Below are 18439 nucleotides of genomic sequence, written 5' to 3' on the forward strand. Positions count from 1 at the left end.
ATGTCATTGGAGAGATGGCTTGGAATGACTTTAGTTGATGAATACATTTAAATCATGTTCTTTAAGTCTAGGAAAGGTCGCAACATGAAGATAAGTTTGAAATGAAGGGGACAAATTTTGGCAAATGTTCACTTATAAGAAGATGATTTAGTGATTGAAATAATTTGTTTCATATATTTCCACAATTCTTTTCTATTTAAACAACCAACAGCCCTAATTGCTGTTGTTTGATTGATTAATTGATTGATTCATTCATTGATTGGGACATTAACTGATTTATGCTTTTGGTCTTAATGTGATGTACATAGGGGGATGATGGATATTTCTATGCTTATGATATAAGCATTGTCCACTTGTTGGGAAAGTGGTGGGAGTACTGTGGGATTATGTGATATTACAGTGAAGTGTTTTTGGAAAGAAAGTATATAGGAACATGGAAATGAACAAAGGGGTGACAAGTCAAGTCATATGTAGGAAGATGGGAACAGGGGAATATGAATATAAGAGGATGAAGAAAATGGCTAGTCATTGTGGAATTAGGGATCAACAGAAAGAGAAACAGAAGCAAGGAATGGTATTGGGCAATGATTTGGAGATACTGATTACTATCTAATTTCCTAAAATTGTACATGTTCACATACACGTATGTGTACATATGCTCTGCTGAATATTCACAAATATGTAGGTGATTTTAAATTTACAAATTTGCAATATTCCTCCCTTTCTATACTACTGTGTCTACTGCTGTCCAACAGTGTGTTCCTTTTCATGTTCTTATATCTCATCAATTGTTTGAAAAGCAGTGGCAAAAGGGACTCAGGTTAAAATACAGCAGGTCATTGTGCAAGTTAGGTTCCAAAAAGGGTAAAAAATAAAATAAATAAGTAAATGCAATGTAAATTTTAACCTAATAGAATTTGTATAGTATTATTTGGAGTAGTTGCACAAGTGGTATGTGTGTTGATTATGTTTGTAAAACAGAAAATATTATGAGTAAGAGTTTGTAAATTCTTTACATTTATTAAGGATGAGCTGTGTGCTTAATAGAAAAAAATTTGTATAATACTGTTTTAGGAAATTGTCTTCTTCTCTGTTCTTTTAAAATTTAGTGCTTGATAATAATGTATTTTTGTGTGCCATTTGCCACCAAGGTAGACACCTCTCTTACATACAATGGGATTTTCATTTGATTGTTCCTTTCCATTATATATTTTTTAAATGGGAGATAAATTAATTATAGTCTTCTTGTGCCACTATGAAATTTATTTTCTCAGATGTTTCTATTTTAGGCCTATATATTTTTGTTTCCTTACTTCTTTATTCTACATTTCTTATTTCTTACTGACAGCCTTCTGAAGATACTAAGGAGGAAATATTCATAGAGGAACAAACTGATGATCAGCTGTTGCCATACATCAAAGAAGAAACAAAGTACGTATACTACAAGTCCTATACAATATGGAATATGTTGTACCTATTCACAGTTGTGTTCAGTTGTGGTTGGTTTAACTGCAAAAGTGGCCATTTTCATCAGTTCAATCCTGTCTCTACAAGATTACATTTAAACACTAATATGTGAAAATTCTATTGGTTAAAATTATCTAAAATATTCAGGAACTTCAAGATAATTTTTAATGTTCCATCATGTACTCGTAGTTTTATTCAATATATATCTACAAAAAGAATCTATGGTAAAGCTAGATATTTTTGAAGTGTATTTGTTTACAATACCTTTAAGTAACTATGAAAAAGTGTTCTTTCTTTCACTTTCTCTGCATCATTTGTTCATCACATTCGTATCATCTGAAATGCTATCTGAAGCTATTGCTTCCAGATATTCTGAGTAATATTTTTATACGTTCTTGCCAACAGTGACACACAGAAAAAGCGATATTTGTAGATTAAAAATTAAATCTACAAATTCGAAATTGTTAAGTTTTATGTACATAGTAAACAATAAATATTTAAAACTAACATAATCAGTTTCATTAATCAATATAATGATGTCTGAGTTCAATAATGTGATGACTCAAAGAATGTCATTTCAAAATTATTTGGTTAGATTCCTTTTTTCTGATCATTTCTGTTCTCTTGTGTGTTAAGTCAGATTCCTCCATTTGTGGACGCCAAAGCAGATAATGTGTTGTAGAAATGAAACTTTGAGGTCAGTTATGCTACATGTTCGGTATCATAGTTTTCAAATAAAACTTGTGCATTGTTGTAAGCTTAAAAAAATTGTGCTATTGAATTTATGTTCATTCCATTGATGTGGTCACACTTTCTGATTGATTTTAGTGTTCATTGACAGTCAGGTGCTTCTAGTGTGTTGATTGCAAACATACTTACACAATTAGTATTAACTAATAAAATGGAAAGGTAAAAGTGGAGTTTTAAATTTGTGCAGGTTGCCTGAAAAAATTCAGAATTCTTCAAGTAAGTGAATTTATTATCTCATAAAAGTAAATAAATAGGCAGTACATTATTGCTTCACGTATGTAGGTTTACCCTCAGAGTGCCCTACACATGACCCCCGGGTGGTGCTAAGAAAGCAATAACTGTAGCTGCTGGACCTATCTTTTTAAAGATCCTCCAGCAATGGCAGATGTATTTCATGGAAATGGCTCTTCTCAGAGCTACCAGACAAGAAACATCGGACCTTTCATCCATGTTTTCGAGCTTAATGTAGAAAGCATCAGCAGAGCAAAATGTGACTACCTATCCAAAGTTATCCTGAATAATAATATAGATGTGGGTATACTGAAATCCATACAGCCAATGAAGAAGAGTTTCGCAAAAGGTGCCTCATTAATGGTTTCACAGCTCTTGGTGCAACATATCACAGTGCACATGGTATAGCTACTTATGTTCGTAATAATATCCAAGATGCCTCAATACTCTTTCAAAACGAAGACGAAGACATCCATTGTGTTGCTGTGCGTGTGGCACATATTACTATTTTTAACATTTATAAATCCCCAAACGCACAGTGGTCAGGTACCGTACTCCCGACTGCTCAACACCCTGCAGTTTATATAGGCGACTTCAACAGCCATCACGAACTATGGAAGTACTCGAATGACAATGAATGTGTAAAGAAACTCGTAGAATAGACAGAAATGAACAATCTCCATCTGATTTTTGACCCAAAAGATCTTGGTACTTTCCAGTCAGCTGCATGAAATAGGGATTTCAATCCTGACTTGTGATTTGTTAGCTGCAATGATGCTGGACAGCCCTTACATACCAGGCGTAAAGTGTTAAGACATTTTCCCCACAGTCAACATGGCCCCATTGTAGTGGACATTGGCATCAAAATTCCTGTTGTACCGTCAATACCACATGCTCAGAGGAACTTCAGAAAAGCAAATTGGTCAACATTCACCACTGAACTGGATAAATGTGTTAGGTGGATTGCTCCCAAGCACAATTACAAGCGTTTCGTAGATGCAGTTATGATGGCGGGTAAGAAGAGTATGCCATAGAAAAGAATACATCCCTGGTTGGAATGTAGAGACTGATGCACTCTATAACTAATATCTGCATACTGGTGATGAGGACATAGCTGATGAACTTCTTTCCAGCATGGATACTACCTGGAGAGAACGGTGGATTGAGACAGTGGAGAATATCGACCTAACTCATTCCAGTAGAAGATCTTGGGGGCACCGCAGAAAACTTGGAGGAAGGACACCTTTGGTGAAGCAACAGCCTGGAGTCACTCCGGATGAAGTAGCATCTAACATCGTCACAACTTCCCAAAGTCCATCAGATAAGAAACGTACCAAATACATACGGCGCCAGCTCCAAACTCTGGAATCAAGAACACCACGCACATCAAGGTATTCACAACCGCTTACGGTGCAAGACATCAATGCTGCTCTCAAAGACGTTCAACCAAGTACAGCTCCAGATTTTGACGACATTCATCCAGAATTTCGCATTCATTTAGGGAAGAATGCAAGAAGTTGGCTGTTAAGGTTTTTTACCGACCTTCTACAGAACAGACAACTCCCGGCAGAATTCAAACGAACGAAAGTGATTTCCATCTTGAAACCAGGTAAGCTTGCCAATGACCCAAGCAGTTATAGACCAGTTGCCCTTCGTTTTGAGAGGCTATTCCACAACAGAATCAGCGCAACTATTTTTCAGCATATTACAGTTGATCAAGCTGGATTTAGGCCAAATCGCAGCTGCTGCGATCAAGTGCTTTCACTGACATTCCACATGGAAGCAGGTTTCCAGAAACAACTCAAGACCTCAGCTGTATTCATTGATCTTACAGCAGCATTTGACGCAGTCTGGAGAGAAGGATTAATTTACAAGCTTCTCCGAATTGCACCTCGTAGGACCATCGTGCAGGTTATAAGCAATATGCTCAATGACAGAAGGTTTCGAGTGTGTATGGGAAATAGTATGAGTAGAGAAAGGAAGCTCATAAATGGATTACCTCAAGGATCGGTACTGTCTCCCCTACTGTTCAATTTGTATATCTCCGAGCTCCCAGAAACATCATCGCAAACATTTTGTTATGCTGATATCATAACACTAGCCACTCAAAATCGATACCTTAGTGTGACAGAAGAAGTGCTACAAAGAGACCTGATTTCACTTGAAACGTACTTCAAGAAATGGCAACTGTGTCCTAAATCTAACAAAACAGAAGTGTCATGTTTTCACCTGAATAATCGCCAAGCTGGCATTAAGCTTCACATACGTTTTTGTCACCAAGAACTTCGGCATAGCAGCTATCCCAAATATTTGTGGATTACACTTGATCGCACACTATTGCCCCCGTTTTGCCGGGCAGCTCAGCCGGTAAGCAAAAGTCCCAGAGGCGGAACGTTCGCTTACAGGCAACGCTAAATTATTGAGGATAGGGACAACCTAAGGACTGACTAAAAATGAAAACACTTAAAAAATGGGTTTTAACATTTATGAAATAAAATATTAGCACTTTCCAAATTCCATTAATATTTTCAAAATCTTGAATAAAAATATTTAGCTCTTCCCTGCTGGAATTCACCCACAGTTCTTCATTAAATTGCATTCTGCAAAGATACGAAACTGAGTCTTAATAAATCGTATTAGGAAATTAATTAACTTATAATTTAAGAAAATCCTATCTCAAAATATCAAAAATCTGATTTTCAAATTATTATTTAAATTAACAATACTCTGCGATTTATTTAGCCGTGAGTCAAATTTTTACCTCACATGAAAAATAAAAAAATCATTTCTATTAATCAAATATTATTCTAATTAATTACTTATGCTTCAAATTATTTACTTAAATTATCTTAAGTCCAATATTCAACTCATTCGATTTTTACTCTTGTGTCAATTGACCTAGTGTTGTGCACAACTCACAATAATGACTTAAATTCTCGCATTGTAAAGTTAAACATTTTACATTTTGTGAGATTAGTTCATTGACGCGATCCTTGCTTAAGTATTTTCCCTCGAAGCAAAGATCCTAATCTATCTTATTCCGTCGTAAAATTGCTTAAAGATTTATAATTGAGCCAAATATGCTCGCCACAAAACAACAAGAAATTCGAAACTTTACGCGCACAGCGTACGCACATCATGACGAAATATCACCATGAAAATCACATTTACAAAATATCCATCTCACATTCAAGCTTTGGTCCACGGTAATATTATCAAATAGATTTATCGAAACCTATCTCTTGATTTTTAATTTTAAATTTTATTTGAAATATGAGAGTTTCTCCTGATGACGATATCAGACAAGGGCTACCATTACAATCGTTTGGTGTGTGATTGTAGCGGGATTATCACTTTTCCAATGAAATAGATCCCACGACGATGTTCCAGGATAATTTTATAGTAGAATTCATCACTAAAATTCCATAGAGTTGCCTACAGTCATAGATAAATAAGCATTCGCGCATACGGTCTATGAGTCACGACTACGTTATTTTTAATCTCGTATTATCTGAAATTATCGATCAATATGTGCTGCATAAGAAGAAATTATGTTCAAGGACACACTCTCTTCCTTAACTGACTCATGTAATGGACACACAAATAAAATCCTATCTTAAGATCCATTTACAAGTCTCAAAAATACTAATAACAGTAAATGCAAAATTTGTGGACATTCAAGCCACGACCAATATTCCAGGCCTACATCTACTTCAATATAGCACACATTAATCACTTATAAGCACAGTAATAATTACACTCATGACCTTTAAACATTCTATTAGACCGTAATAATGTCTATTATTATTATTATTATTATTATTATTATTATTATTATACGCGCGCGGTCGCGTCATCGTAGGCTATGGTTTGATGAAATCATAGATGACTCTATCCTATCTCGAATCTATGGTAAACCACAAAACATCAAGGAAAAATCCTAAGTTCACAGAACACGTCGATATTCTGTCCCAAATAATTAAAAAATTATTCCATCATTAATTTATAAATTAATAAACGTTATCGCGTGGGTCAAATATTTTTAACACTTTCCTCGACTTATCATGGGACAGTGAGAACATGTCACGAAGCACTCATTCGAATAGAACAAATTATAGGTCCCAAATACACTCTCACACACATCAAATCTACCAACACCAGTGAAAGAAGAGTGAAATTCCTAACTACAAAGACTATTAGAAATGATCTCAAATATTCAAGCAAGGACTACGTCTACATAATTATTGCAACAGAAAGTAGAGAAAAGTATAATTTAAAATCTTAGCTGTAGTAGACTTGGCTTCTGGACTCGGTTGATGATCAGTGAATATTTAACCAAACTCCATCTCCGATATTATTCTCCCCTGGGCTGAATTATGCCTCACATTTTAGTTACACATGGCTGCAGCAGACGAGGACTTAGGACAGTTACAAACTCCGTCGTAATGTTGAAGTTCCATTCTTCCGAAATTGTTCAGGACTGCTAGTAATCTTCCGTCTTCTGGTGAAAGCTGAAACTAAAAAGTTTGTTTTAGTAATAGTTCCCAACACACACTCGATTCTCCAAGCTGGCACAGTTTTACGTACTTTAAAGTTTCCTCAGATTTATGAAATTAAGGAAATCTGAACTGCTGCGTTTCCAATATTTCCGTATCTCAAAATTTCCTCAGAAGCAGAAAAAATATCATCTTTCATCAAATGAATGCTTGTAATGTTCAACGTCGTATATGCCGTCTCCAATTACACATGTGCTCTTACAACACGATGACTTGTACTTGTACGAAGCAATTATTCACGTAGACAACTGAAGACAGAAAAAAGCAAAAGAGCAAAAGAGAGCGATTCCCCCAGATACATGGGTATATATTTCTTCAAGACGTAGGTGTGTTTGTTAGTTGAATTTTATTGGCAGAGATTTAGCGATCGGGCTAACCTTGCGATCCAATTGGTTAAATATCATGACGTCAAAATCTCAAAAGTATTGATCGCTTTTGGTCTCGTAGAGTTCGTGTCCACGTGCTACTCATCTGGTGTCTTCAACAAGGTACAAAAAAAACCAGACTCGCTTACACGGCGGGGGAAAAAACCTGTTCCGCTGCGTGCTAGCAGAGGCAGTCAGAGTTGAAATCTCCTTCCTGGATGATAATTTTATGCATTGTTCCACCCCAGTAATAAAATATTCTTTCCATACAAACCAATAACCAATTTTCAAGGGTGCACTATCTTACAAACAACATCTTATGAATCTGTCAAAAAAGCTCAAAACATGTAATATTATCCTTCAGAAATTGTATGGCTCAAGTTAGGGTTCATCAGCAAAGACTTCATGATCTGCTTTGGGACTGGTATTCTCATGTGGTGAGTACTGTGCACCAGTTTGGCTGGATAGCCCATATAGAAGACTAATTGATACTCAACTGAATGTTAGCTTGCGGTTAATATCTGGTACTATCCAGTCCACATCCCTTTATTGGCTCCCAATTCTGTCAGGTATAATGCCACCTGTTTTTAAAAGATAAAATGCTCCCATCCGAGAGTTCAACAAGATAGAAATGAACCCGCAACTGCCTGTTTTGGATGATATTCCTGTTCTCAAGGTAACGAGGTTGGAGTCACGACATCCATCTTTGCATGATGCTGTCGCATTGGCTGATGGGAATTTTCACCCTTTAGAAGAATAGAGAAGTCGCTGGAAAGTTGCCACAGACAGTTCCTTACACAACATCTTTTCTGGTGAACGTCATCTTCCACGTAAGATTTGGACCACTCTGAATTGGGTGAGAACAAATCATGGACGATGCAGGGATGCCCTTTATAAGTGGAAATATATCTCATCACCAGAGTGCGACTGTGGTGCATCTCGACAGATGATCCCCATATTGTAAGTGAATGTACACGACATTCCTACACAGGTAGCCCGAGTGACTTTTTGGAACCAACAGAGGAAGCTATACAGTGGATCACTCAACTGGACATCCTGCTATAAAACATGTTTCTTGTCTGTGTATATTTGTAAATACTATATATTTATATATATACTTGTTGCCCTATGCTAATAATAATAATAATAATAATAATAATAATAATAATAATAATAATAATAATAATAATAATAATAATAATAGGTAAATAACGTAGTGATATAATATTCTTTCAAAATTGTAATTATTGTCACTGACCTTACAAAGTACCACAAGTGTATGTTCTGTTTTAAAACATTTAATGCAGTAGTGTTTTTGAACTGTAGTTGTGACATTGCAAATTAATTTTTTGCTGTCACACCTTTGTTGGTTACTGTGTGAAGTGATCTTTGATAATCTGTGTGAAATGATTGTATAGTCTCGGATTGGTGCTCTTAACCAAGCCCTTGTATCAGCAGGTCATGCGATGGCTAGTCATAGCCTAAGGTTTGACTTCAAACCAGATTTGTGATGGAAACTATGAATTCTGAATGGTTTATATGATTTTGTGAGTGGTTAGAGTCTTCTTGGCTCTTATGTGATGCACTGACTTGTTCCTACTGTACTTTCACAACTAGTGGCAAGAAATATTCATGTCGGTCCTCAGAACTACCAAGTACCAGCTCACACTCTCTGTTTCTTTGTAAGTCATGTGTAACAGGACACAATAGGCTACGTTAGAGAACAATCTTGTATTATGACCACCAGTCAAAATGTTGCTTATGAATCCTTTTCACACACAATCATATTTCTATTTTTGATGGAGTCAAAATTAGCTTTCTACTTTCTAAACATATTTTGTGCAGAGACCTGCAAAGCGACATGCATTTTATGTGTCTTCTTTTTTCTTGGCGTATATGTCAGAGGACAGTCCATTGTCTACGTAGCTTAGTCCATTTTACATCATAGATTTTAGATGCTTCTGAAGGATTCAGCCGACCGGATCTTATCTGCTACTTCCCACTTTGTTTTATATCTCACCACAGGCGCTATTGTTTCCTCACTCTCATTTCAGCAAATATCATGCTGCAACTTAAATGACTTCCTTTAAAATGTCTAAACTATTTGCCATGCCAGTTGGGTATTGAATTACATAAGAAAAGATTTTAAGATTCATAAAATTTCCTAATTGCTGACTTGTGGAAATACACGTATTTCTGAGGTTACCAATTAGTGATGAGATTACCTTCCATTTGTGGAGAGACACATCGTCCTGAGCTAAATAATTAGTGATAAGGCTTACTTCCGTTTGTGTAGAGACACATGGTCCTGAAGTAACCACTTAGTTATGTGGCTTCCTTCCAGCCTTAGAGCGTTGAGTGTCACATGGCCCTGAGCTGACCACTTTGTGCCACTCCTCCATGGTCTTCATATTTATAGGCGTGATCGGAGTGAAAATAACAAACTGATTAATATGATCGTCTGCTGTCTATGACGTATGTAAGCAGACATATGAATTGCAAAATTCTATTCAGGCTAGAATACACTGACGGACTCCCCTCTTGTAGGTACTCATAGAATTTCACCGGATATTCAAACTGCCCTTCCCATTTAACACAGATATACCCATTTTTTTATTTTTTGAGTTATAAGTTTTTCTTCACAATGCATTTATAGGAGTCACTTAAACACGAAATCCAGAAGCGTTCAGACATTCAAACACTATTTTTTGAAAAATAGTTTTTATAGATATCGGACATAGGCATTAGGGGAGAAAAGTTGAACATACAATGAACTAATTTGAATGTTAGGATGTGTAAAATATCCATTGCATTTCATTTTTGTAACAATATTCATCAGTCTGCATCTGGTGGCAGGGTCCGGTGTTGTGGTTCATTGACTCCAGTTAGTTCGGTCTCGGGCCATGTCTGCATGTAGTCTTCCAAATTTCAGGCCGTTGTGCACTTTATCAGTCTATGCTGTCTGGTTCGTCCCTAGCGCCTCTTTTCACCGACTTTCTGTGTAATAGTGTGACTTTCCCAATATATCGTCCTCTACACGCAACACATGCCCAAACCAGCCCACACGCCTTTCCCCAATTTTCTTCTGGATCGGTGCAATGCCAAAACGTTTTATAATAACATCATTTGAAATGTGATCTAGTCTAATTATGCCAGCCTTCCACCTAAGCAACTTCTTATCCATGATGCTTAGTTGGCGTTCTGCCTCTAGAGCTGGTCAGCATTCGTTGCCGTAGAAAACGACAGGATGGATATTGATAGGACAGATATCAGTTCGGTAGAATTTAGTTTAGAGATGGCCCTTCGTCCAAAGTTCGGAAGGGCGCCTGTTGTCATTCTCCACTTCAGTCAGGCTTTGTATATCCTTAAGTTGACTTCATCAGTAAGTCGGCCATAATCATAGATTGTGGAGCAAATATTCTTAAATATCTCTACTCGTGCTATATCTTCAACGTCAACATGCATGCTTCCAACTTCTCGACGATGTAATGCAATGTATTCTGTCTTGTTCTTGTTGAGGCGCGGGGCTTATTGCGCTAGTCGATTGTTCCAGTCTTCTGTTTGTTTGTGGTAATTATGTCCATCACAAGAATGAGCTGCAGTGGTGATAAGCCGGGGCCTTGACGGACTCCTACAGTTATGCGGAAGTCATCAGACGCTCCTGCGTTAGCTTGAACACAACTCATTTGTTCCTTGTAGAGCAATTATACCCTCTCAGCAAGGTGCTCTGGAATGCCATGCACTTGTAGGGCTGACTGATTAGGTCATGAAGTACCCGATGGAAGGGCTTCTAAGGGTCCAGAAATTTGTGATGAAGCCTCTTATTCTTTTCACAGTGTTTCTCAAGTAACAGTCCGGCAGCATGGGTTTCTCCTATTGCGCCACAATTTTACACAAATCCAGCTTGGCTTGTTGTTTGTTCGTCTAAATCGCTAATCCTTTTGTCGAAGATTTGTTCTAAGTCTCTCATTGTGTGGCTCAGAAGTATGTTCGGGCCGTGATTAGAAAAATCGGCAGGGCTTCCCTTATTTCTGAATTGATACTCCATCGCTAGTCTGTTTGTTTTTGACCTTCTTTGATGATATGGTTGAAAAGCTTGCTTTAGGCACACTGCTGCATCCCCCCATTGAGAGAAACAAAACTCTGCTGGAAGATAATCGGGACAGATGGCTTTCCCTGGTTTCATTTCCTTCAGCATAGTCTGGACTTCAGTGACGTAATTTTCCTACGTTGGACCTTCAACAGCGGAGGTGATTAGGATTGTAGGATTGGTAGATACGGAAATTCCATGATTGAGATGTTGTCAAAATAGTTCCACCAGTGTACTCGCGCTTCCCGCCTGTCCAGTAGCAAGTCGTCTGTTTCCTCATTGATGCAGTAAAAACGTTTGACTTCTGACGTTTTGCGATGGCTCGATTGGACTAGCCGTTAAAAATTCCGCTCGAATTCGCGCATGTCATGTTTCACATATAGACCTGCCTACCGGTTTGATTTTGTTACGCAAATACCTCCTTCATTTTACGAGTGGCTGCCTTGTAGGCATTCCAACGAGCAAGAAACTCGTGGTACAGCTGCTTCTTCAACCGTACTGCATATTTAACATCTTCATTCCTTGGCCATATATCATGTTTAATCCTTCGTTGTCGTCGCCCTGACTTAATTGTTCCAGGAATAGAGCGAAAGGCGTCTTTCAGTTTAGTCCGGCTCACTTCAACTACGGTGATTTGTGACTCTGTAACTTTTGCAACGACGTTAGTCTCCTTCTTCAGGGGCAACCATTTGATCCCAATTTGTCTATTTCCTGTGAAGTATTGGGCTCTTGGTGACTTTATCCACAGCTTAGAAGACTGGTCGTTGTTGCATCGCAAGGATTTAATAAGGGACAACTGTTATCTCTAGAACATCTTCGAGATTTCACCCTCTCACAAGGATGTAGGCAATGCCAATTGGATGGGGGCCACTGTAGTACAAAGTAGATGAATATCACTCTTTTTGAACCGTGTGTTTGCGATGATCAGTTTCTACATAATCGCGAATTTGTTGGGCATCGTCGTTCTTTTCTCCATATCCATGAACGCCATGGACTGTTTGTTCTGCTTTCCTCGGTCCGACACATCCATTCAGATCAGCGGCAGCGATAAGATAGTCAGCGGTCTTCTTGTCAGGCGGTGCCCAGAACGCATCTTTGTTTTCCATGCGCACGTCAGTTTGTGGAGCGTTGCGCTGAAACATTGGAATTTCCTTCTCTCCCCAATGCGGACGAGTTACATCAAGCGATTGTCAAACTTTTGCACCTCGGAGACTGAACCGTCAAATTTAGCTGATATGACAATGTCAACACCATGAGCTGTTCTTCGGTTTCTGTTGTACACCAGTTAGTAACCACACCTCTTTTCACATGACTTTTCTCTATTCCATCTTTTTTTCCGCACCTCTCAGATGCCTACAAGCCTTCTCTCAAGTGCAGTGGCTTATTCGCTACTTCATCCTTCATTCAATGATGGGATACAAAATGGGGGTACTAGCATGGCTAGCCGTCACAGCCCGTGCGACGGCAACCCTAGCATACTTTTCATGCTGACTGGGCACTGCCAATGTGCGTCCCTTCCAGGGGCTGCACTAACCTTGGCTCTGTTACCATGAGACATATTTCTGTAATGATGTAGCGGTATTATTTTACGGCCGGCTTGTCTTGAAGCATTTAAGGGCTCATGACGGAATTTAGTAACGCAGCTGCGGACATGGAGAACAGATGCCTTTTGCAGCCACTCCTCTAGAGAAGAAACGCTACCCTCTTTTCTGCATTAACTTCCAGAAATTTAGTGTACCTCTTCCGCCATCTGGTCCCTAGTGAACGTCTCCATCTCCGCCAATGTTGCCATTAAAGACTTTGTACATGTTTGGTACGCGATAGCTTTTATATTTTGCTCATATTCATCGGGTGGCCAGCGGGGAACCCGTATCCGTCACCTGGGACGCGCCACGTGTTACAGCAATATAGCTGGTTCGTGTAGAATATTTATCAATGCAAAATGAAACATTATTTTACTGAAAAGTAATTGTGAACCTGATAAATTACTTGTCAGAGGAATCACGTATTCACTTACAAAAGAAGGGTTACAGGCTTTTGCACGTTTGCTTGGTGTGATATGCCACAGAACGCATGACATACAATCCAGTGTCGTATTTTCTGCCCCCTGTTGTCTAGTGGTGTCAACATCAATATCTTGTTTGATGATCAAGAGATTTAGTGTGTCATATCTGGAATCAATGCCCCCCTTTCATTTGTCCACTTATTTTCTCCAAAGAGTGCAGTAACAATGCATGGTCGAGCCTCCCATTACTTTGCTTGTGAGCCAGTCATGCATTCGACTGGGCCATGTGAATTCAGTTCATACAGCATGAATTGGAAAGTACCAGTTCATGTTACGATATATTTTGGCCTGCGTGATCGATTTTCCCATGTGGCAGTTGTAAGCGGATCTCACCTTTAACCAAGAAATTTGCATTTCCTGCCCTTCTTCCGTAGAATATGTAGAACTACTCTGTGGTGGGGAGACAGGCTCAGTATGGATGCTATCCAACTATGTTATGAATCCACTAAAAATAATCACGTTGCCCGTGATCTTTTTAAATAAATAGAATAATATTCCTTCTTATACATGGCAGCAATATCCACTACGGTGCAATTCAACGTCTTGTCATCTCGAATTTTGGCTCAAGCATTGATTTTCATGCTCCTTCTATCCGTATTGTTAAAGTAATACGTGTAAGAATATTCAAGGGCATGATAGGTTGCGTTTGGTTTCAAAATCAGGATATTAGAACATTGTAATAAAACGCTACCACCAATGCCATATTCTGTGTTGCCTTCATAATGTCTTTAACAGCAGTGTCTTGAGGAGAAAAGACAGTATCAATGCTAGCGAGAGAGCCGTCGTATACTTGTTATATTTCAGCTTTTCCAGGATTTCATCAGGATTAGTGGCTTCCGTGTTAAATACAGGAATTAAGACGTAGACTGATGTAGTACATGGTAGGAAGTATGAACGTCCTTGTATAAACCTACCGTCCTGTATGTAGGTTGGCTATGTTTGATTGCACATCAAAGATACATATTTCGGAAAAGCGACACAGTGACATAATAAAATGGTATAGTGATATGATAACAATTTACAAACACAATATGTATATTTGTGTGACAAAATAACATTCATAAATGATTAGCCATGTTTCAACACATCTTGCTGATTCGTTCTCAACTTTATTAATATCCACAACACAGACATTCTCTCAAACAACCTCAAGAACAAGGTCCATTACAAAAATTATTACTTGCCTGCAACAAAGCGCAGAGTGCTTCAACAAGATCAAAACTCCAAAGCATATGCCGTTCTTTATGTAGGAGAACAGACTACGGATTTCGATGGAATTATATGTGCTGGATTAAAGAGCTTGTACGAGTATTTACCCTTTTAGGCCGGACCACTTCTCATGCTTTCTTCGAAATTAACTCGTACATTTCTAAACCTTGACAAGTTTCTTGCGCGTGATATCGTGATTAACAAAAGACGCAACATATTCTCGTAACAAGTGAGAGCTTTTGAAATTTAACCTCAGATGATGTTTACTCTCAGGAATGTAATGTTTATGAGTAACGAGCTCTCTGCACTGGATATCAGTGATTGGAATGCCCAGTAGCAAATCCCCTGTGTGAGAGTTGTAGTGGATTTGGCTGTTGAACTATTGGTCACATGGTTTTAATTTGTCACTGTAGATCGAGACCCGAGGTGAGCTATAGAGATCATCAACCTCCGGACGGCGGATCATCTAGTTTTAGGTGTAGTGAGTGCAGTGAAGTCCTGGCTAGGAAGTTGGACCTCTTGCGACATCTGAAGAGACACAGGGAAGATCGCCCCGGCAGCTTGTCGAAATACCTCAGGATCCACCCGCTCCAAGTGTGCGGATTTTCTGATAAATGCTTTACAAATAGGAAAAAGCTGACAGTGACGCGATTGCATAAAGGTGGGATTAATAACGAATGCTCAGTATCCCATAAAAATTTTAGGAAAAGGCCGGGCGTTAGGCGGTCTCACACGAGCGAGAACCGATACTGGTGCAACGTCTGTAGCAAGTCATTCATACAGAAAGGCAGTCTGTCCGATCACTTGCTGACCCATACAGGCGAGAATCCATACAGGTGCAATGTCTGTGGCAAATCATTCATACAGAGAGGTAAACTAACCGAATATATGCGAACCCATACAGACGAGAAGCCATACAGTTGCAATGTCTGTGGCAAATCATTCATAAAGAGTGGTAAACTAAACGAACATATGCGGACTCATACAGGGGAGAAGCCTTACAGTTGCAATGTCTGTGGCAAGTCATTCACAAGCAAAGGCAATCTGGCCGTTCATATGCGGACCCATACAGACGAGAATCCATACATATGCAATGTCTGTGGCAAATCATTCATACAGAGAGGTAAACTAACCGAACATATGCGAACCCATACAGACGAGAAGCCATACAGTTGCAATGTCTGTGGCAAATCATTCATAAAGAGAGGTAAACTAACCGAACATATGCGAACCCATACAGACGAGAAGCCATACAGTTGCAATGTCTGTGGCAAATCATTCATAAAGAGAGGTAAACTAAACGAACATATGCGGACTCATACAGGGGAGAAGCCTTACAGTTGCAATGTCTGTGGCAAGTCATTCTCAAGCAAAGGCGATCTGGCCGTGCATATGCGGACCCATACAGACGAGAAGCCATACTGCTGCAATGTCTGTGGCAAATCATTCAGAAAGAAGGGCCATCTGACCGAACATACGCGAACCCATACAGGCGAGAAGCCATACAGTTGCAATGTTTGTAGCAAATCATTCATACAGAAAGGGACTTTAACCGATCATATGCGGTTCCATACAGGCGAGAAGCCTTACAGCTGCAATGACTGTGGCAAATCATTCATACGGAAAGGCATTCTAAGTGATCATATTTGTACTCATACAGGCGAGAAGCCATACAGCTGCAATGTCTGTGGCAAATCATTCATAAAGAGAGGCAGACTTTCCGAACATATGCGGAGACATACAGGCGAGCCATAAACAGCGGCAAACTAAACAAACATATGCGGACCCATACAGGAGAGGAACCTTACAGAAGCAATGTCTGTGGCAAATCATTCACAAGGAAAGTCAGTCTGACCGATTATATGCGGGCCCATACAGGCGAGACGCCAAACCGCTGCAATGTCTGTGGCAAATGATTCACAAAGAAAGGCAGTCTGACCTAACTGTTCATATGCGGACACAACCAGAAGAGAAGCCATACTGTTGCAAAGTTTATACCACTGAAGCACAACTTGAAGCATTCCAGCAAGATATAGCAGATATCCTGGATTCAGGAGGTCAATTGGTCTGTGTCGCGACTTACCTGCCTAAGGCATTTGATAGGGTAGATCATGGGTGACTATTGGCAAAAATGAGTGCAATTGGACTAGATAAAACAGTGGCTGATTGGGTGGCTCTGTTTTTAGAAAATAGAACTCAGAGTATTAGAGTAGGTGAAGCTTTATCCTGCCCTGTAAAAATTAAGATGGGAATTCCTCAAGGCAGTGTTATTGGACCTTTATGTTTTCTTATATATATCGATGATATGTGTAAAGAAGTGGAATCAGAGATAAGGCTTTTCGCAGATGATGTTATTCTGTACAGAGTAATAAATAAGTTACGAGATTGTGAGCAACTGCAAAATTATCTCGATAATGTTGTCGGGTTGTTGCATTTTCAAATTAAAGCTCGCAAATGAGCTGTTTTCATTCAGTAATGGCTACTATACCCCACCCATATCCAATCCCTCCTTCAACGCTAACGCCCCTTCCTCCCACACATCAATAACCGAACCACCGCCGTCTCAATCTATATATGTAGGATTGGGACGGCAGTGAACCGAACTGCCGAACCTTACCCCCACCACTACCACGTGCAAGGGTTTGACAGCGGCATAGGTCCTACCCTTCCGAGGGCCCGGCTCAGACTGAATACTTTTGCCCTCCACCCGCGTGGGCGCGCTGTTGTACATCACGTCACTCACCCTAAGCCCAGGTGACGAATACGGCAGCTCCTATTGGTAGAAACACCTTCCGATTGCTATTGGTCGATTTGAGTTTGACAACTTGGACCACGTGGGACGACCACGTTTTTGACGTTTGTGACATTTTGCTTTACTTTGATTTGTATGCGTATATCTGTTATCTTTGTTTGCGTGTTTGAAGAAAAAGTACAAGATATTTGAGGTAAGCATCCTTACTGTTCTTGTTTTACTAATATCCTGAGGCCAGAACATGAAAACATACCACACCAAGGGAAATGAATTTCGGATAATTTGAAACACAAGTGCGGCCAGTATTCAGTATTCGGGAGATAGTAGGTTCGAACCCCACTATCGGCAGCCCTGAAAATGGTTTTCTGTGGTTTCCCATGTTCACACCAGGCAAATGCTAAGGCTGTACCTTAATTAAGGCCACGGCTGCTTCCTTCCCATTCCTAGGCCTTTCCTGTCCCATCATCGCCATTAGACCTATCTGTGTCGGTGCAACGTAAGGAAACTAGCCTTATCATAGTTGTCCCCCTGTGGGTAGGGCCAGTGGTATAACAGCCACTGCATCCTCTGGCTACTGTAAGAGACAACTAAAAGGGGTCCCATGTGGGCTCTGCACTTGGGAGCTTGGGTAGGCGACCACGGAGCCCTTAATTGAATTTTGGCACTGCTTCCGCTTACTTGTGCCAGGCTCCCCACTTTCATCTATCCTCTCTGATCTACCTCGATCACGACCTGTTCTTTTCTGCCCCCGATTGTATTATGTATGGAGGCCTAGGGAGTCTTATTTTCCCTCCATGGCCCTGGTCCTCCTTAGCTTATACCATCATTTTTCCTAGTGTCAGCCCCCTTCCATTTATTCTCTCCGATTACTAATATGCATTGGGGATGGTTGCCTAGTTGTACTTACTCTTAAAACAATGAACTATATTTTAGGCCCTTTTAATCAACAAGCAT

General features: G+C 39.5%; 1 protein-coding gene across 1 annotated transcript; it reads left to right on the top strand.

The window, feature by feature from the left end:
* The first annotated feature begins 15705 nt into the window (after positions 1–15705).
* Positions 15706–16704, top strand: LOC137503307 (zinc finger protein ZFP2-like). Its single transcript, XM_068230856.1, has 2 exons — positions 15706–16444; positions 16483–16704. Exons 1-2 carry the CDS (start codon positions 15706–15708, stop codon positions 16647–16649), a joined length of 906 nt encoding a protein of 301 aa, XP_068086957.1. The 3' UTR covers positions 16650–16704.
* The last annotated feature ends 1735 nt before the right edge of the window (positions 16705–18439 follow it).

Source organism: Anabrus simplex, chromosome X (assembly GCF_040414725.1).
Source record: "Anabrus simplex isolate iqAnaSimp1 chromosome X, ASM4041472v1, whole genome shotgun sequence".
NCBI classification, from domain to species: Eukaryota; Metazoa; Arthropoda; class Insecta; order Orthoptera; family Tettigoniidae; genus Anabrus; species Anabrus simplex.